The 20,925-nt window shown below is 56.2% G+C and overlaps 1 protein-coding gene across 2 annotated transcripts; it reads right to left on the reverse strand.

Annotated features, from left to right (window-relative positions):
• Positions 1–20,870, reverse strand: LOC133358688 (zinc finger and SCAN domain-containing protein 2-like). 2 transcript variants are annotated; one of them, XM_061577115.1, is made up of 6 exons: positions 20,548–20,870; positions 9,118–9,649; positions 7,991–8,149; positions 4,493–4,609; positions 1,915–2,199; positions 1–693 (listed from the first exon to the last, which is right to left on the reverse strand). In XM_061577115.1, exons 2-6 carry the CDS (start codon positions 9,626–9,628, stop codon positions 149–151), a joined length of 1,617 nt encoding a protein of 538 aa, XP_061433099.1. In that variant the 5' UTR covers positions 9,629–9,649; positions 20,548–20,870; the 3' UTR covers positions 1–148. The 2 variants fall into 2 exon arrangements, with proteins under 2 accessions (XP_061433099.1, XP_061433100.1); XM_061577116.1 differs by lacking the exon at positions 1–693 and having other exon boundaries at positions 832–2,199.
• Between the last annotated feature and the right edge of the window lie 55 nt (positions 20,871–20,925).

Below are 20,925 nucleotides of genomic sequence, written 5' to 3' on the forward strand. Positions count from 1 at the left end.
CGCAGCTCCATTGTGCAAGTGTAACATCTTCGCAATAACGACATCTTCGGAATAATCGCCGTCGCCGCTCGTCATCCGAAGAACGAGTGTGTAAGCGTATTCCGCCCAGGCCCCATCGTTCCAAGTCGCTGCCCGCGGCCACCGTCAGTCAGTGTATCGAGTGAGTCTTCTTGTGCCGGTCCAGGTGGTACTTGCGCCCGAAGGTCATGCCACACTCCTCGCAAACGAAGGGCTTCTCCCCGGAGTGGATGCGGCGGTGCTGGTTGAGGTTGTGGATGAGCGAAAATCTCTTCCCGCACTCGCCGCAAATGTACGGCTTCTGCTCGCTGTGCCGGCTTTGCCTGTGGCGGCAAAGCTTGCTGGGCGTGCGGAAGCTCATGCCGCAGTCGGGACACACGCGGGGACTATTGCCGCCGCCGTGCGCCAGCTGTTCGTCCGTGACGACTACGACGTCGTCGTCGTACACGTGCGTGTACGCAGCCCGGCACGCCAGCCCCTCGCACTCCACGTCGCTCCTAACGAAGCGTTCCGCTGGGAGCTGCCGCTGCTGCTGCTGCTGCTGCGGCTGCCCCCTGGACCGCTCGTTGGTGTGATCGAGTCTAGGTGCGGCGGTCACGTCGGCTGTTTGCCAGCTGCATGGCGGTGGCGGCGGCGGGCTGTGCTGCTGGGCGTAAGCGCCGTCGCTCCCGTGACCTGTGGGGATGAGAGTGGAGACGTCACCGTCCTGTGCGGCAGTCGGTGTGTTCGTCCCCGCCCCCCACCGCCCCACCGCCCTACCACCGCACCACCCCACTACGCCGTAACCGGTGGCCCCACAAACGGACGGGTCGACTTGTGGTCACGGGGAGGGGGGGGGGGGGGATTTAAGTTTCGAATTAATTGAATTGTAATAGATTCACGGCGGCGTTGCGATCGAAAACCGACAAAAAATTGAATGAAATAAAAGCACTTTGCAGCAAGTAAAAAAATAAAATAACGCCGTGTGAGACCCGCGGCCCGGCGAGGTGCGGCATGAGCACCAGCACCCTCCTCCCGCACCACCGGCTGTTCATTCCCTCATTTTCTCAGGAAGACAAAGTTGCGTCCGGTCGCAGGGTCTGGCCCGTTCCTTCAAGCGGACGGGGTCTGATGGCGCAACTCGGGAAGGTCACCTTTCCACTGTCATCGTCCGTAGCGATCGGAGGATACTTTTAATTTTTCAGCAGCTGCCACGTTTTCGCCAACGCTCTGCACGCACTCTCGCCGTGCAACTCCAGTCCTGTCCACCGTCACCCCGGCCCGGGCTGGGCTTCCCCTACAGCCCGCGCTCGCTCCTCCCGCGACTCAATCTTCTCGTGGCGACGGCGCAGACGCCGCGCGCTCCCGGCGTCGGTCCGCAACTTCCTTCGTGGCGGCCGCCGCCGCCGTTTGAACAAACACGGAGCCAGCTTGGCAGGGCCCATCATCGCGTGGCCGAGTCTCGGCGTAGCGTGTCGGGGCCCCCCCGTCAGTACTTGACGCAGGTCCTGCGGTGACGCGCGAGGTTGAACGAGCGCGTGAAGCGACGGCCGCACTCGGTGCACACGAAGGGCCGCTCCCCCGTGTGGATCCTGCGGTGAATGCGCAGGTCTGACGAGCGCAGGAAGCTGCGGCCGCACTCCTCGCAGGCGAACGGCTTCACCGTGCCGTGCGTCATCTCGTGCCGCCGCAGGTAGCGCTCGCTGCTGAAGCGCTGCCCGCACTTCTTGCAGAACATCGTCGCGACGCTCGCCTCGGGCGCCGCCGACGCCGATGACGACGACGAGGCGGGCCAGGGCGCGGCGGGGGGCGAATGGTGGCGGCCCCCGCGTGCCAGCGAGCCGCCCGGGCCTTGCGCCGTCACCGCCACGCGCCCAGCGACCCCGCCGCCGCCGCCGCCCCCGCCGTGGTCCTCACCTTCTGAACTTTCCAACTTCGGCAGCGGAGGGTGGAAATTTCCCGGCCACCTATCGGGCGGTTCGTGAGCCCGCTCGGCCCAGCTGGCGGCGCCGCGTTCGAGGCTCCCCCAGCGGGGCGCTCGGCCCGGAGTCGCTCCTCCTCCTCTGTCGTCGTTGTCGTCGATGTCGTCGTCGTCGTTCTCGTCGTAGTCGTCGTCTTGCGTCTCCACCGCCCCCTGGCAGAAGGCGCTGGCTTCGTCCAGCTCGCATGCCAGGCTGCCCTCGGCGGCGCCGGACTTCTCCCCTGTACGGGACAAGGCAGACAACATGTCGGTGAGCGCCGGAACGCGAGGGGCGTCGCTCGAACACCGAGCTTCTCCACTATGGGAACCTCATTTGCCAGTAAAAATATGGCAAATGAGGTTCCTATAGTGTAGATGCTTCCCCCGAGCTCTCATACTCTTGATGGTGCATTGTCTTTGAGTTGCGCGCCTTTTGGCGTCATCTGGTCCAACACCATGTGAGACTAGGCTCTAAGGAAAGCTGTCTCGGGTGTGGACCAATCAACTTCAAGGACAGTGCATACATTATCAGAGTTATGTCTTTTGTTTGTATTATGACTGCAGGTATTGTGGTCTATGCAAACATGACTCCTTGTAAAAAAGGTGTCAGTTTTGTTGCCAGATAAAAGGGTAAAAAAACAATTATCACCGAGCTTCTCATTACCCAACGCATACGTCCGACTCATCTGCCTGCCGTCCGCACGACGTCTTGACAACCTGCCACTTCCTTTCTCCATATCCACTTCTTGGTTCTTTCGGTAAAGTCACGTAGAAGGGAAATAATAAAATAATATTTCATTTATATGTAATATTATTTTATTCTTTTATTATTTCCATTCTACTAATAATATTTCATATTTATATGTAATATAATATAATAATATTTCATATTTATATGTAATATAATATAATAATATTTCATATTTATATGTAATATTATTTTATTATTTTAGCATTTCCATTCTACGTGACTTTACCGAAAGAAGCAAGAAGATGAATGGAAATAATAAAATAATAAAATTTTACATAATAAAATAATTCTCACGACGTTTCGATTTAAAGCTTTCGTGACTGCAGGGATTCATCTTCTTGGTTCTTTCGGTAAAGTCACGTAGAAGGGAAGTAATAAAATAATAAAAATCAAACATAATAAAATACAATTCTCACGACGTTTCGGCCACAACGCAAGCAGCCGTCCTCAGGTGAAGAACAGGTCTGTCGGTAAACTCACGTAGAAGGGAAATAATAAAATAATAAAAATAAACATTCTAAAATACAATTCTCACGACGTTTCGGCCACAACGCAAGCAGCCGTCCTCAGGTGAAGAACAGGTCTGTCGCTAAGACAGCGTCTGAATGAAACACCACCAGACTTGGAGCGTCTATTTAAGCTGCTGAGACTCATCATCGGTGCGTCTTCATCGGAGCCTGCCCCTGCCTGCCTGCCTGCCTGCCTGCCTGCCTGCCTGCCTGCCTGCCTGCCTGCCTGCCTGCCTGCCTGCCTGCCTGCCTGCCTGCCTGCCTGCCTGCCTGCCTGCCTGCCTGCCTGCCTGCCTGCCTGCCTGCCTGCCTGCCTGCCTGCCTGCCTCGGCGAGTGCGATTCTCCCCACTGCGGCGTTGCGTTCCGCTCACTTACCCCAAACTCCGTACACCCCTCATCCTTCCCTCGCCTACAAATTCCATACGTTCCCAAAATGCAGCCGCCAGACTGACCCAACCCCGGGCACATGTAAACATTGAGTCCATCTCCCCAACACTCCGATCCCTCCGCTGACTCGCACAATCACAACGGCGTGCCGAATCGGCTGTGAAAAAATTAACCCGTAAAAACAAAGTTTTTCACTATAAATCCTTTATATGTGTGGCGTCGGTTTTATTTTATTATTCATTTCTGTTTTACTTGAGTAAGAGTTAAATTTTTATCACATTGGTATTTTAAATGAAATATGACAATTTTTTTTTTCCAAAAAAGTGGAAAATTTAGGATTTTTTTTTCACGAATATTAATTGTCACGCACAACGAGTCTGTGTGGGAAATGTCAGCTCGATTGGATCACGGGAAGTGGATTAAAAAACGACCGAAAGATTTGCACGGTCGTAAGCGCGCAAGCAAGCAAGCAAGTGAACTTAATATAAAGGATTTAAAAAGAGCTACATAGCTCAGCGGATTCCTTCAGCCTAAATAAAGATAAAAATAATAAAAATAAAACATTAAAAAATGTCTTCCCGACAGACCTGGTCTTCACCTGAGGACGGCTGCTTGCGTTGTGGCCGAAACGTCGTGAGAATTATTTTATTATGTTTTATTTTTATTATTTTATTATTTCCCTTCTACGTGACTTTACCGAAAGAACCAAGAAGATGAATCCCTGCAGTCACGAAAGCTTTAAATCGAAATTCAGCCGAGGTAGTTAACATCTCACCACCGTGGCCAACCATGGCCTCGTGCCGGGGGTGGGGGGCGGGGGGCGGGGAGGGGGGAGGGCGGGGGGCGGGGAGGGAGGGGGTGGGCGGGGAGGGAGGTTGGGGGGGCACCTTCATGGAGCGGTTCGGTCTTCACACTCGCCGCTCTCCAAGCGTCCGCCGCCCCCGCCGCGTCGTCAGCTTCGGCCTCGCCAGCTCCGCCCGCGGACGGTCCCACCGCGGCCACGTCTGCAACGGCACCGCCGCAGAACACGGGGAGATCACACAAACTCCACTCACTCTGTAGAACAGGGGGAGATCACACAAACTCCACTCACTCTGTAGAACAGGGGGAGATCACACAAACTACACTCACTCTGTAGAACAGGGGGAGATCATACAAACTCCACTCACTCTGTAGAACAGGGGGAGATCATACAAACTCCACTCACTCTGTAGAACAGGGGGAGATCATACAAACTCCACTCACACACTATGCAGAACAGGGGGAGATCACACAAACTCCACTCACTCTGTAGAACAGGGGGAGATCATACAAACTCCACTCACTCTGTAGAACAGGGGGAGATCACACAAACTCCACTCACTCACTCTGTAGAACAGGGGGAGATCACACAAACTCCACTCACTCACTCTGTAGAACAGGGGGAGATCACACAAACTCCACTCACTCACTCTGTAGAACAGGGGGAGATCACACAAACTCCACTCACTCACTCTGCAGAACAGGGGGAGATCACACAAACTCCACTCACTCACTCTGTAGAACAGGGGGAGATCACACAAACTCCACTCACTCACTCTGTAGAACAGGGGGAGATCACACAAACTCCACTCACTCACTCTGTAGAACAGGGGGAGATCACACAAACTCCACTCACTCACTCTGTAGAACAGGGGGAGATCACACAAACTCCACTCACTCACTCTGCAGAACAGGGGGAGATCACACAAACTCCACTCACTCACTCTGTAGAACAGGGGGAGATCATACAAACTACACTCACTCTGTAGAACAGGGGGAGATCACACAAACTCCACTCACTCACTCTGTAGAACAGGGGGAGATCATACAAACTACACTCACTCTGTAGAACAGGGGGAGATCACACAAACTCCACTCACTCACTCTGTAGAACAGGGGGAGATCATACAAACTCCACTCACTCTGCAGAGCAGGGGGAGATCATACAAACTCCACTCACTCACTTTGCAGAACAGGGGGAGATCATACAAACTCCACTCACTCTCACTCTGTAGAACAGGGGGAGATCATACAAACTCCACTCACTCACTCTCACTCTGTAGAACAGGGGGAGATCGCACAAACTCCACTCACTCACTCTCACTCTGTAGAACAGGGGGAGATCACACAAACTCCACTCACTCACTTTGCAGAACAGGGGGAGATCATACAAACTCCACTCACTCACTCTCACTCTGTAGAACAGGGGGAGATCGCACAAACTCCACTCACTCACTCTCACTCTGTAGAACAGGGGGAGATCATACAAACTCCACTCACTCACTCTCACTCTGCAGAACAGGGGGAGATCATACAAACTCCACTCACTCACTCTCACTCTGTAGAACAGGGGGAGATCACACAAACTCCACTCACTCACTCTCACTCTGTAGAACAGGGGGAGATCAGACAAACTCCACTCACTCACTCTGCAGAACAGGGGGAGATCACACAAACTCCACTCACTCACTCTGTAGAACAGGGGGAGATCATACAAACTCCACTCACTCTGCAGAACAGGGGGAGATCACACAAACTCCACTCACTCACTCTGCAGAACAGGGGGAGATCATACAAACTCCACTCACTCACTCTGTAGAACAGGGGGAGATCATACAAACTCCACTCACTCACTCTCACTCTGTAGAACAGGGGGAGATCACACAAACTCCACTCACTCACTCTCACTCTGTAGAACAGGGGGAGATCACACAAACTCCACTCACTCACTCTGCAGAACAGGGGGAGATCACACAAACTCCACTCACTCACTCTGTAGAACAGGGGGAGATCATACAAACTCCACTCACTCTGCAGAACAGGGGGAGATCACACAAACTCCACTCACTCACTCTGCAGAACAGGGGGAGATCATACAAACTCCACTCACTCACTCACTCTGTAGAACAGGGGGAGATCATACAAACTCCACTCACTCTGTAGGACAGGGGGAGATCATACAAACTTCACTCACTCTGTAGAACAGGGGGAGATCGTACAAACTCCACTCACTCACTCTGTAGAACAGGGGGAGATCACACAAACTTCACTCACTCTGCAGAACAGGGGGAGATCGTACAAACTCCACTCACTCACTCTGTAGAACAGGGGGGAGATCATACAAACTCTACTCACTCACACTCTGCAGAACAGGGGGAGATCACACAAACTCCACTCACTCACTCTGCAGAACAGGGGGAGATCATACAAACTCCACTCACTCTGCAGAACAGGGGGAGATCATACAAACTCCACTCACTCACTCTGTAGAACAGGGGGAGATCACATAAACTCCACTCACTCACTCTGCAGAACAGGGGGAGATCACACAAACTCCACTCACTCTGTAGGACAGGGGGAGATCACACAAACTCCACTCACTCTGTAGGACAGGGGGAGATCACACAAACTCCACTCACTCACTCTGTAGAACAGGGGGAGATCACACAAACTAAACTCACTCTGCAGAACAGGGGGAGCTCATACAAACTCCACTCACTCACTCTGCAGAACGGGAGGGAGATCACACAAACTCCACTCACTCTGCAGAATGGGAGGCAGATCATACAAACTCCACTCACTCACTCTCACTCTGCAGAACAGGGGGAGATTATACAAACTCCACGAAGAAAGGCTCCGAGGCACAGGCGTTGCCACCAAGTCTGTGAACACCAGCGCCCGCTGACACGGGAATGACATTCGGGTTCCATCCCATCGTCCTATTCCGTCACAACTAAGATTGAGTGCGGCGTGCACGGGGAAAATTGAATTTAAATTTTTGTATTTTACCTGGTAAGGCCCACTGCTATCTCGCTCTTTTTCAGAAGTGGCCTGGCCACAAATGAAAACTCAGCGAAGTGGCTTATCGCGTGGAAATTTTTAGCTGCCAAACAACTCTAAACGCGTGACGTCGATTCTAAGTGCGGAGGGGGAAACCGGAGGACCCGGAGAAAAATCCACGCGACCACAGGGAGAGAGAGAAACACGCAAACTACAAATATACAGCAGCAGGCGTCAGGGTCGGGATCGAACCCACCACCTCCTGTACACCAGGCGAGGTAGTCAACATCTCCTAGCCACCGTGATGATGATGAGAGAGAGAGACACGCAAACTCCAAATATACAGCAGGCGTCAGGGTCGGGATCGAACCCACGACCTCCTGTATACCAGGCGAGGTAGTTAACATCTCCTAGCCACCGTGATGATGATGAGAGAGAGAAAGACACGCAAACTCCAAATATACAGCAGCAGGCGTCAGGGGTCAGGATCGAACCCACGACCTCCTGCATACCAGGCGAGGTAGTCAACATCCCGCCACCGTGGGGCGGCCGCCAGTAAAAGCTGCGTAGGCCGGTTCACTCACGGGGATCGGGCGGCTGGAGGGCGCCGTCGTGAAGGCTCGCGGAGCTGACCCCGCGTGACCACCGCACCACCGCCGCCGCCGTGCCGTCGGGGGCCAAGCCGTCCTCGTCCATGTCCAGGGCCGAGGCGTCCGCCCCGTCCTCCCCGTAGCCGTCGGCGTCTGGTGCACCGCGGACCGCAACGGGAACGCAATCTCGCTGCGGCGCCGGACGCAACGGCGCTCCGTGGCGACAGCGATGCGGAAGAGGGATATATACGTAATAAGAGCCTATGTCAGATTCACGTGGTGATCGGCTTGGTCGGTCACGCTTTACAGCCAATGGGGGAAGAGCCTGGGAGCATGGCCCTGGCGTGATCACGGGATGTCAGCCAGCTGATTGGTTGCGCTGGTCTTGGCCTCAGCCAATGGGAAGACAAGTCAGGGGCGTGCTCCCGGGAGCTGATGATGGGGGATCTGGAACATTCGGCGCAGGCTATTGAGGATTGGCTGGAGGGTACCACGTGACCCAGGCGTTAAATAAGGGGAGAGAGGAGAGACACGGGGTCAGACACGGAACTAAGAGAGGGAGAGGCCACGCGCGAGTGGGGCTCCGGGTGCCACGTGGTGGTGGGCCTCTGGTGACTGTCTGCCCGCTTCCCGTTGCCTGCCAGCAACGGGGAGTGTTTGTGAACTGCAAGAAGTGAAATAAAAGGACCGATTCCACAAACCGTCTCCAGCGTGTTATTACATATACGCGCCGGTGGTTGGGCTGGGCTGGGATTTTGGGTCACGTTGGGGTCAACGCGGTGCGGGGTTCGGTTATTAACTCGTTCGTAACCGCGTGTCGTGAACGCCCCCCGAAACCCGTATATACGGATTGGCGGCAGCAGTACGCGATCGCGCACGCGTCGCCGACGTTTACCGAACGGCACAACCGCGCGTATTCTGGTGGAACAAGCGGACTACCCCACTCGGAGGGAGGGGGGCGTCAGCCACACTAAAGCAGCAGCGCGTGGATTACTGCCGACAACGACGACGACGCACTCACAATCGGCCTTCGCCAAAACGTCATCATCCGACGCCTACGAAGCGGGAGTGTGACATATGCGGGGCGCGGCGATCTGTCACAGCTGCCCGGTGCCTCGTACCCTGCACGCTGTGCCCCGGCGAGGAAAGCCGCGTGTCCCGGTCGTCGTCGGCACCGCCGCCGCCGTGCCCGTAGAACGCCGCCGCGTCCAGCAGACGGAACCGCTCGGCCGAATGCGACAGCTCGCGGCTCAGGTTGCTCAGCATGCGGACGATGGTGTCGAGCAGCGAGCCCAGGAACGGGTGCAGCGCCAGCGCGTCCGGCGAGCCGTCGTGGTGACCTGCGCCGCAACCGCCGGCTCCTCCGCCGCAGCCGCCGGCGCCGCGCCCCACCTGCTCGGCCACGCGCCGGAGGGCGGCGTAGAAGGCGAAGGGCAGGCGCTCCTTGGCGGCGGCGAGGAGCTCGGCGCGCACGGGCGCCTGTGCGGCGCACGCCAGCAGCGCTTCGTAGTCGCCGATGCCGAGCTCGGCCTCGACCGCCTCCAGCACGCGGGCGCTCACGCCGTGCGCGCCCAGCCACGCCGGGAAGTCCTCGCGCGGGTCCAGCACCGCCTCCGCGCAGAGCGCCGCCATCGGCACGTGAGGGAGCGGCGCCTGCACGCGGTGGAGGAGGAGGAGGTGGCAACGAGACGGAGGGGTCAGGGGGTTGCGTTTCATTTCGTTCGCGAATTATTGATGAAAACTTTCGTCAGAGGTTTTTTTTTCTAGATTTGAAGCTTTCGTGACTGCAAGGATTCATATTCTTAGGTTTTTTCGGTAAAGTCACGTAGGTAAAAAAATGTAATAAAATAAAAATAAAATAAAAAACCACGACGTTTCGGAGGCAACACAAGCTTCCGTCTTCAGGTGGAACAGTCACAGCACGATAACGTCGTGATTTTTTATTTTATTTTTATTTTACTTAAATTAATTTTAATTTTTTACCTACGTGACTTTACCGAAAAAACCTAAGAACAGGTTTTTTTTTGTTTGATCCGAGCCAACGATGACCGAGCGGACGGGAGTCGTTCAGCGCAGCGACGGCTGCGACAACCCCCGCCGCAAGATCGCAGCGCGACCCACTGTCAAGGGGACAAAGTGACCTCGTCTGAAAATGATCAATTGAAATAACCGGTGACTAAATTCAGACTGGGCTGGGGTCACACGGAGGAAGTAGGTCATGTCCCAGACCCAATGTTCATGTTCTAGGCCAGTGATATTCTCTACTTTACAGAGGGGGCGGCTACTTTCACTGATAACACATCATCAGTGTGATGGTCCCCACGTATTTGAAACCATTGGGGATTTGACGGCACGATGAAAACGTTTTCACACCTGCGTGCTGTCAGGGGTGCACGTCAGGGGCCACACGAAAGGTCACACGGTGAGCAGCACGGTGGCGACGGCACGGAGAGGGTCGGGGTTAGTCGGAGGTCACATCTTTTTTAACATCACATGGGAAGGGCCCACTGAGCTATGTAGCTCTTACGCCATTGTAACCTCATTTGCCAGAAGAAAAAATATGATAATTGTTTTTTGTACCCTTTTTTCTGGCTAAATAAAAAGGGTAAAAAAACAATTATCATATGTAGCTCTTTTTCAGAAGTGAACTGGCTGTCACAAATTATAGCTCAGTGAAGTGGCTTATCACGGGGAAATCTACCGCAAGCCAAGTAACTCTTAAATGAGTGACGTTGATTTGAAATGTGGAGGGGAAAAAATGGAGGACCCGGAGAAAAATCCACGCGACCACGGAGAGAGAGAGAGAGAGAGAAGCAAACTCCAAATATACAGCAGCAGGTGTCAGGGTCGGGATCGAACCCACGACCTCCTGCACACCAGGCGAGGTAGTCAACATCTCCTAGCCACCGTGATGATGATGATGAGAGAGAGACACGCAAACTCCAAATATACAGCAGCAGGCGTCAGGGGTCGGGATCGAACCCACCACCTCCTGTACACCAGGCGAGGTAGTTAACATCTCCTAGCCACCGTGGTGATGATGAGAAAGACACGCACACGAAAAAGTAATTTGAATAAAGTAACTTTTTTCAACTTTTCTTGCTGTGGATTTCACACCTGATGATGATTGCTTGTGTTGCGGTCGAAACGTCGTGAGAATTTTTATTGTTTTATATTAATATTATTTTATTATTTCCCTTCTACGTGACTTTACCGAAAGAACCAAGAATATGAAAAAAATATAATCGGTGTAATTTCGATTTAAAGCTTTCGTGACTACAGGGATTCATATTCTTGGTTCTTTCGGTAAAGTCACGTAGAAGAGAAATAATAAAATTAAAATAAAACATTATGTAAAATTTTTATTTATTTTATTATGTTTTATTTTTATTTTATTAATTAAAAAATTTCATTTCTTTTATTATTTTTATTTTATTATTTCCATTCTACCTGACTTTACCGAAAGAACCAAGAATATAATCGGTGACGTTCCGGGCAAATTATCCTTCACTACACACCAAGAGGCCAGAGAGACCGGGAGTGGATTCGAGTTACGCTACGGGGCCTGGCACACCACCACAGCCCTCGCATGTCGCCATGGTGGGTAGTAGGGTATAGGGTGACTGACCGGGAGGCATTGCAACGAAGATGACCGACACTAACAGAACATGCTCGTCTGTGATATAAATAGATGGAGGAGTCGCATGCTGTCCATGACCCGTGGACCCAAGTGCATCCATAAAGGCTGCGAGAGGGAGGAGATTGGAATGTTTTGTGGGGATGTGCGTGTGGTGCCGGTGGGGGTCTGTGTCACGCTACGAACCCGGCTCACGGCCACCAACGCCATTGACGATTATCTGAACCGGTCCTGGGCCCCTCCCCTAGGTCTACTCGGCCTCACTCAAATGAGTACCTGGTGCGGTGTGTAGTAAACATCGCCACTAGGGAGACAAAGGCGGCCGGGCGTGGTGCTGGCCACCCACCCCCTCGTGTGCCGTGCCGGCCTTCATAGGTGCAACCCGCTAACAGCGCTTGCCCCAACAGCCTGTTAAGGATTCATATTCTTAGGTTTTCTCGGTAAAGTCACGTAGGTAAAAAATTTAAAGTAAAATAAAAATAAAATAAAAATCACGACGTTTCGGAAGCAACACAAGCTTCCGTCTTCAGGTGGAACAGTCACAGCACGATATCTGTAATTTATCTCACTTGTTACAGCTGTCGTGCTGTGACGGTTCCACCTGAAGACGGAAGCTTGTGTTGCTTCCGAAACGTCGTGATTTTTATTTTATTTCTATTTTACTTTCATTAATTAAAAATTTTTACCTACGTGACTTCACCGAAAAAACCTAAGAATATGAATCCTTGCAGTCACGAAAGCTTCAAATCTAGCCTGTTAAGGCTATACGGTGGAACTTTGTCCTTGTGGTGTCGGGAGGGCAGTAAGTTCTCTCTCTCTCATGCCCAACGTTGTTTTTTAAACTCCGCAAAGATCCACAGGTCGGCTTCACTCACGCTGTACAGATTTCTCCCCGACTCACAACCCCCGCTCTTACGACCTTTCTTAGTAATACCCCCTACCCCCCACACTAACGAACAAAACTCGTATCTACAACCGCCAGATGGCGCTGCTTTGCCCTTCTGCCGTGCGTCGTCCGTTCACTGATATCCCGACAGTCTCTTTCTCAACGCTGTTCACTAATACTGGTAGGAACCACCTGGTTCCACCAGCCCACAGGGGATTATTGTGTCCGTCCGTCCGTCCGTCGTGCATCCAAAAATGGGTGGGTCGGGCTGGGTGGAGAGGGGTGGGGGGGGAGGGGCTGGGTGGGGCTGGGTGGGGAGGGGCTGGGTGGGGGGTGGGAGGGGTGGGGCTGGGTAGGGAGGGGCTGGTCACCCCGTGGTGCCCTTATAAAACTCAACGCTTAACCTACTCACGCCAGCTTGTGCCCGCCCTCAGTCGGCCATATTTGTGGAATCCACCACGCCGCCGTTGACCCTGGCCATTGACCGAGCAACCCAACGTTCCTACCAGCTCCCTCCGCAGGAATGTGTTTTGTAAATTTTCATAAAATTTTTTAACATTTTCGCCTTTCGCTATGTCCGAGAAGATGAAACGTTATGCACGTGCGGAAACGTACTTACGGATTTTCAAATGCGTTTTTACTTAATAAATGTTGCTGAAGGTTATGTTATGAGAACAGGGTTTCCCCTTTCTTCTGGCAACAGAACAGTTGTGTTAACATATTAAAACACCAAACTGAAACCTTCATGTTTGCATTAACCACAATGCTTGTGGTCAGAACGCAAACAAAACACACACTCTGATAATAGATGCATTGTCCTTGAAACTGATTGGTCCACACCAGAGACAGCTTTCTTTTGAGCCTTGTCTCAAACGGTGCGAGACCAGAGGACGCCAAAAGGCGCACAACTCAAAGACAAGGGGAAAAACACCTATTCTTATATTTTGGTGCTGGCAAAGGAGGTCTCATGATGTAGATTTTTTATACTTTTGGGAAACAGTATACGGCTACAGATGGGATAAGTCTTTGTTCTGTATTGGTAGAAGCTATACGGCACAAAGACAAAGACCCCCCGTATAGGCTTGACAGACTGTAGGGGCAAGTGCTGTTAGTGAGCACCTATGAAGGCCGGCACGGCACACGAGGGGGTGGGTGGCCAGCACCACGCCTGAAGCAGCAAGTGCTGTTAGCGAGCACCTATGAAGGCCGGCACGGCACACGAGGGGGTGGGTGGCCAGCACCACGCCTGTAGCAGCAAGTGCTGTTAGCGAGCACCTATGAAGGCCGGCACGGCACACGAGGGGGTGGGTGGCCAGCACCACGCCCGGCCGCCTTGTGTCTCCCCAGTGGCGATGTTCACACACCGTACCAACTACACTCACTTTTAGGCTGAGTCGACCTAGGGGGGAGGAAAACCCCGGGACCGGTTCAGACAATCGTCACCGGCGTTGGGTGGCCGGGTTCTTAGCGCAACGCGTTAGCACACACACACACACGCGCACGCACACACACACACACGCGCACGCACACACGCACACACGCACGCGCACGCACACACGCACGCACGCGCACGCACTCACACACACGCACGCACGCGCACGCACACACACACACGCACACACGCGCACGCACACACACACACGCACGCGCACACACGCACGCGCACGCACGCACACACACACACGCACACACGCGCACGCACACACACACACGCACGCACACACGCACGCGCACACGCGCACGCGCACACGCGCACGCACACACACGCACACACACGCACGCGTTAGTACCGTTAGGAACGCACGACACACGATACAAGCGATGTATTGGTGAACGACCCACACACACACGGGGGGGGGGGGGGGGAGCATCAGGCGGCAACACTCCCTTTGTGATCAGTCGCGGGCGGCGCCTCCGGTAATCACCCGAGATTAGCGAGGCGCAGCGCGTGGGGTTGGTGAGTGGTTGAGTGGGTGGGTGAGTGGGTGGGTGGGTGAGTGGGTGGGTGAGTGAGTGGGTGGGTGAGTGAGTGGGTGGGTGAGTGGGTGGGTGAGTGGGTGGGTGAGTGGGTGAGTGAGTGGGTGGGTGAGTGGGTGAGTGGGTGGGTGAGTGGGTGGGTGCGTGGGTTGGTGGGTGGGTGCGTGGGTTGGTGGGTGCGTGGGTTGGTGGGTGGGTGGGTGGGTTGGTGGGTGAGTGAGTGAGTGAGTGGGTGGGTGAGTGGGTGGGTGAGTGGGTGGGTTGGTGAGTGGGTGGGTTGGTGAGTGGGTAGATGAGTGGGTGGGTGAGTGGGTGAGTGGGTAGATGAGTGGGTGAGTGGGTGGGTGGGTAGGTGAGTGGGTGAGTGGGTGGGTGAGTGGGTGGGTGAGTGGGTGGGTGAGTGGGTGGATGGGTGAGTTGGTAGGTGGGTTGGTGAGTGGGTGGGCGGGTTGGTGAGTGGGTGAGTGAGTGGGTGAGTGGGCGGGTGAGTGGGTGAGTGAGTGGGTGGGTGGGTGAGTGGGTGGGTGAGTGGGTGAGTGGGTGAGTGAGTGAGTGGGTGGGTGGGTGAGTGGGTGGGTGGGTGAGTGAGTGGGTGGGTGGGTGAGTGAGTGGGTGGGTGGGTGAGTGAGTGGGTGGGTGGGTGAGTGAGTGGGTGGGTGAGTGGGTGGGTGGATTGGTGAGTGGATGGGTGGATTGGTGAGTGGATGGGTGGGTTGGTGAGTGGGTGAGTGGGTTGGTGAGTGGGTTGGTGAGTGGGTGGGTGGTTGGGTTGGTGAGTGGGTGGGTTGGTGAATGGGTGGGTGGGTTGGTGAGTGGGTGGGTTGGTGAGTGGGTGGGTTGGTGAGTGGGTGGGTGGGTTGGTGAGTGGGTGGGTGGGTTGGTGAGTGGGTGGGTGGGTTGGTGAGTGGGTGGGTGGGTTGGTGAGTGAGTGGGTGGGTTGGTGAGTGGGTGGGTGGTTTGGTGAATGGGTGGATGGGTGGGTTGGTGAGTGGGTGGATGGGTGGGTTGGTGAGTGGGTGAGTGGGTTGGTGAGTGGGTTGGTGAGTGGGTTGGTGAGTGGGTGGGTGGGTGGGTTGGTGAGTGGGTGGGTTGGTGAGTGGGTGGGTTGGTGAATGGGTGGGTGGGTTGGTGAGTGGGTGGGTTGGTGAGTGGGTGGGTGGGTTGGTGAGTGGGTGGGTGGGTTGGTGAGTGGGTGGGTTGGTGAGTGGGTAGGTGGGTTGGTGAGTGGGTGGGTGGGTTGGTGAGTGGGTTGCTGAGTGGGTGGGTTGGTGAGTGGGTGGGTGAGTGGGTGGGTTGGTGAGTTGGTGGGTTGGTGAGTGGGTGGGTTGGTGAGTGGGTGGGTTGGTGAGTGAGTGGGTTGGTGAGTGGGTAGATGAGTGGGTGGGTGAGTGGGTGGGTGAGTGGGTAGATGAGTGGGTGAGTGGGTGGGTGAGTGGGTGGGTGAGTGGGTGAGTGGGTGGGTGGGTGGGTGAGTGGGTGGGTGGGTGAGTGGGTGGATGGGTGAGTTGGTAGGTGGGTTGGTGAGTGGGTGGGCGGGTTGGTGAGTGGATGAGTGAGTGGATGAGTGAGTGGGTGAGTGGGTGGGTGAGTGAGTGGGTGGGTGGGTGGGTGGGTGAGTGGGTGCGTGGGTGAGTGAGTGGGTGAGTGAGTGGGTGGGTGGGTGAGTGAGTGGGTGGGTGGGTGAGTGAGTGGGTGGGTGGGTGAGTGAGTGGGTGGGTGAGTGGGTGGGTGGATTGGTGAGTGGATGGGTGGATTGGTGAGTGGATGGGTGGGTTGGTGAGTGGGTGAGTGGGTTGGTGAGTGGGTTGGTGAGTGGGTTGGTGAGTGGGTGGGTGGTTGGGTTGGTGAGTGGGTGGGTGGGTGGGTTGGTGAGTGGGTGAGTGGGTTGGTGAGTGGGTTGGTGAGTGGGTTGGTGAGTGGGTGGGTGGTTGGGTGGGTGAGTGAGTGGGTTGGTGAGTGGGTGGGTTGGTGAGTGGGTGGGTGGGTTGGTGAGTGGGTGGGTTGGTGAGTGGGTGGGTGGGTTGGTGAGTGGGTGGGTGGTTGGTGAGTGGGTGGGTTGGTGAGTGGGTAGGTGGGTTGGTGAGTGGGTGGGTGGGTTGGTGAGTGGGTTGCTGAGTGGGTGGGTTGGTGAGTGGGTGGGTGAGTGGGTGGGTTGGTGAGTTGGTGGGTTGGTGAGTGGGTGGGTTGGTGAGTGGGTGGGTTGGTGAGTGGGTGGGTTGGTGAGTGGGTAGATGAGTGGGTGGGTGAGTGGGTGGGTGAGTGGGTAGATGAGTGGGTGAGTGGGTGGGTGAGTGGGTGGGTGAGTGGGTGAGTGGGTGGGTGGGTGGGTGAGTGGGTGGGTGGGTGAGTGGGTGGATGGGTGAGTTGGTAGGTGGGTTGGTGAGTGGGTGGGCGGGTTGGTGAGTGGATGAGTGAGTGGATGAGTGAGTGGGTGAGTGGGTGGGTGAGTGAGTGGGTGGGTGGGTGGGTGGGTGAGTGGGTGTGTGGGTGAGTGAGTGGGTGAGTGAGTGGGTGGGTGGGTGAGTGAGTGGGTGTGTGGGTGAGTGAGTGGGTGGGTGGGTGAGTGAGTGGGTGGGTGAGTGGGTGGGTGGATTGGTGAGTGGATGGGTGGATTGGTGAGTGGATGGGTGGGTTGGTGAGTGAGTGGGTGGGTTGGTGAGTGGGTTGGTGAGTGGGTTGGTGAGTGGGTGGGTGGTTGGGTTGGTGAGTGAGTGGGTTGGTGAGTGGGTGGGTTGGTGAGTGGGTGGGTTGGTGAGTGGGTGGGTTGGTGAGTGGGTGGGTGGGTTGGTGAGTGAGTGGGTTGGTGAGTGGGTGGGTGGGTTGGTGAGTGGGTGGGTGGGTTGGTGAGTGGGTGGGTGGGTTGGTGAGTGAGTGGGTGGGTTGGTGAGTGGGTGGGTGGGTTGGTGAATGGGTGGGTGGGTTGGTGAATGGGTGGGTGGGTTCGTGAGTGGGTGGGTGGGTTGGTGAGTGGGTGGGTGGGTTGGTGAGTGGGTGGGTGGGTTGGTGAGTGGGTGGGTGGGTTGCTGAGTGGGTGGGTGGGTTAGTGAGTGGGTTGCTGAGTGGGTTGGTGAGTGAGTGGGTGGGTTGGTGAGTGGGTGGGTTGGTGAGTGGGTGGGTGAGTGAGTGGGTGGGTTGGTGAGTGGGTAGATGAGTGGGTGGGTGAGTGGGTGGGTGAGTGGGTAGATGAGTGGGTGAGTGGGTGGGTGAGTGGGTGGGTGGGTGGGTGAGTGGGTGGGTGAGTGGGTGGATGGGTGAGTTGGTAGGTGGGTTGGTGAGTGGGTGGGCGGGTTGGTGAGTGGGTGAGTGAGTGGGTGAGTGGGTGCGTGAGTGGGTGAGTGAGTGGGTGGGTGGGTGAGTGGGTGGGTGAGTGGGTGGGTGAGTGAGTGGGTGGGTGGGTGGGTGGGTGAGTGAGTGGGTGAGTGAGTGAGTGGGTGGGTGGGTGAGTGAGTGGGTGGGTGGGTGAGTGAGTGGGTGGGTGAGTGGGTGGGTGGATTGGTGAGTGGATGGGTGGATTGGTGAGTGGATGGGTGGGTTGGTGAGTGGGTGAGTGGGTTGGTGAGTGGGTTGGTGAGTGGGTTGGTGAGTGGGTGGGTGGTTGGGTTGGTGAGTGTGTGGGTTGGTGAGTGGGTGGGTTGGTGAATGGGTGGGTGGGTTGGTGAATGGGTGGGTGGGTTGGTGAGTGGGTGGGTTGGTGAGTGGGTGGGTGGGTTGGTGAGTGGGTGGGCGGGTTGGTGAGTGGGTGGGTTGGTGAGTGGGTGGGTGGGTTGGTGAGTGGGTGGGTGGGTTGGTGAGTGAGTGGGTGGGTTGGTGAGTGGGTGGGTGGGTTGGTGAATGGGTGGGTGGGTGGGTTGGTGAATGGGTGGGTGGGTTGGTGAGTGGGTGGGTGGGTTGGTGAGTGGGTGGGTTGGTGAGTGGGTTGCTGAGTGGGTGGGTTGGTGAGTGGGTGGGTTGGTGAGTGGGTTGGTGAGCGGGTGGGTTGGTGAGTGGGTGGGTTGGTGAGTGGGTGGGTTGGTGAGTGGGTGGGTTGGTGAGTGGGTAGATGAGTGGGTGGGTGAGTGGGTGGGTGAGTGGGTAGATGAGTGGGTGAGTGGGTGGGTGAGTGGGTGGGTGAGTGGGTGAGTGGGTGGGTGAGTGGGTGGGTGAGTGGGTGGGTGGGTGAGTGGGTGGGTGGGTGAGTGGGTGGATGGGTGAGTTGGTAGGTGGGTTGGTGAGTGGGTGGGCGGGTTGGTGAGTGGGTGAGTGAGCGGGTGAGTGGGTGGGTGAGTGGGTGAGTGAGTGGGTGAGTGGGTGAGTGAGTGGGTGAGTGGGTGGGTGGGTGAGTGGGTGGGTGGGTGAGTGGGTGGGTGAGTGGGTGGGTGGATTGGTGAGTGGATGGGTGGATTGGTGAGTGGATGGGTGGGTTGGTGAGTGGGTGAGTGGGTTGGTGAGTGGGTTGGTGAGTGGGTTGGTGAGTGGGTGGGTGGTTGGGTTGGTGAGTGGGTGGGTTGGTGAGTGGGTGGGTTGGTGAATGGGTGGGTGGGTGGGTTGGTGAGTGGGTGGGTTGGTGAGTGGGTGGGTTGGTGAATGGGTGGGTGGGTTGGTGAGTGGGTGGGTGGGTTGGTGAGTGGGTGGGTTGGTGAGTGGGTGGGTGGGTTGGTGAGTGAGTGGGTGGGTTGGTGAGCGGGTGGGTGGGTTGGTGAATGGGTGGGTGGGTTGGTGAGTGGGTGGGTGGGTTGGTGAGTGGGTGGGTGGGTTGGTGAGTGGGTTGCTGAGTGGGTGGGTTGGTGAGTGGGTGGGTTGGTGAGTGGGTGGGTTGGTAAGTGGGTTGGTGAGTGGGTGAGTGGGTGGGTGAGTTAGTGGGTGAGTGGGTGGGTGAGTGGGTGGGTGGGTGAGTGGGTGTGTGGGTGAGTGGGTGGGTGGGTGAGTGGGTGAGTGTGTGGGTGAGTGAGTGGGTGGGTGAGTTAGTGGATCGGTGAGTGAGTGGGTGAGTGTGTGGGTGAGTGAGTGGGTGGGTGAGTGGGTGAGTGGGTGGGTGGGTGAGTGGGTGGGTGAGTGGGTGGGTGGGTGGGTGGGTTGGTGAGTGGGTGGGTGGGTTGGTGAGTGGGTGGGTGGGTTGGTGAGTGGGTGGGTTGGTGAGTGAGTGGGTGGGTTGGTGAGTGGGTGGGTGGGTTGGTGAGTGGGTGGGTGGGTTGGTGAGTGGGTGGGTTGCTGAGTGGGTGGGTTGCTGAGTGGGTGGGTTGCTGAGTGGGTGGGTTGGTAAGTGGGTTGGTGAGCGGGTGGGTGAGTAGGTGGATGAGCGAGTGGGTGAGTGGGTGAGTGAGTGGGTGAGTGAGTGGGTGAGTGGGTGGGCAAGTGAGTGAGTGGGTGGATGGGTGAGTGAGTGGGTGATTTAGTGGGTGGGTGAGTTAGTGGGTGGGTGAGTTAGTGGATCGGTGAGTTAGTGGATCGGTGAGTGAGTGGGTGAGTGTGTGGGTGAGTGAGTGGATCGGTGGGTGGGTAAGTGAGTGGGTGAGTGAGTGGTTGGATGGGTGAGTGGTTGGGTGGGTGAGTGAGTGGTTGGGTGGGTGAGTGGGTGGGTGAGTGAGTTAGTGGATGGGTGAGTGAGTGGGTGAGTGGGTAGATGAGTGAGTGGGTAGATGAGTTAGTGAGTGGGTGAGTTGGGTGAGTTAGTGGGTGAGTGTGTGGGTGTTACTAATCACGGTAAACACGGGGGAGGATAGCACGAGGAGATGAAGGCAGGCGGGGTGGGGGGGGGAGTCCAAACGTCGCTTCGTTAACGCGGCAAACCACGGGGGCTCCCGTTCTCCAGAGACAGACTCGGCGTGTCAACCGCGAATAGCAATACGCGGTCCTCGTCCAGAGGAACGTGGAGTTGACGCGATTACAATCCACTACCCCCCCATACCACTTGGGAACGCAACCACGCCAGCGATCGAGGCCTGCCCCCTCGTTACCTGCCACCAAATACGGTCCTGCATCCAGGCAAGGCGGGGGGAGACAGGGGGAGGCATCGTGTTCAGTCCTCGGCGAGGCTGAGCGAGAGCCGCCAATGACCGACCCCGCCGTAATTACCTTGCGAAAGGCTTTGAACACGAATCGTCGGACCCGAAGCTCCGCGCGAAATCACCGCTCTGGCCTAGCGACACTGCCGGGGGCCTCGCCTCCTCGCGGGTATGAAAACAAGGCCGCAGGGGGGGGGGGGTAGTGGTGGCGGTTGTGGTGGGGCGAAGGGGTTGAGGTGTGATTGGTGGCGGTGATGATGATGAAGTAAGAGGTTCGAGGCGATCGGTAGGGACGCGGGGACTTTACGAGGGGAGCTTTGCGTGATAGGGGGGGCTCGTTGGGGCCGCGTGGAGCCCCCCGAAGTTGGAAGCTGCAGCCTCGGTTAGCGTGGAGCGGTGGTGGTGGGGGGGGTCGGGGCACGCCTAAGGGTGCGCGGCGATTTGCGCG

This window comes from Lethenteron reissneri, chromosome 63 (genome assembly GCF_015708825.2).
Source record: "Lethenteron reissneri isolate LAM-NWPU_2019-01 chromosome 63, ASM1570882v1, whole genome shotgun sequence".
Lineage (NCBI taxonomy): Eukaryota > Metazoa > Chordata > Hyperoartia > Petromyzontiformes > Petromyzontidae > Lethenteron > Lethenteron reissneri.

Excerpts from the sequence above, each read along its gene's own strand:
- LOC133358688 (XM_061577115.1), bottom strand. The coding sequence starts at position 9,628 with ATGGCGGCGCTCTGCGCGGAGGCGGTGCTGGACCCGCGCGAGGACTTC. Across the intron at positions 4,610-7,990 it reads CCTCCAGCCGCCCGATCCCC|ACGTGGCCGCGGTGGGACCG; the intron begins GTGAGTGAACCG and ends GTGCCGTTGCAG. Across the intron at positions 694-1,914 it reads GAAGTTGGAAAGTTCAGAAG|GTCACGGGAGCGACGGCGCT; the intron begins GTGAGGACCACG and ends TCATCCCCACAG.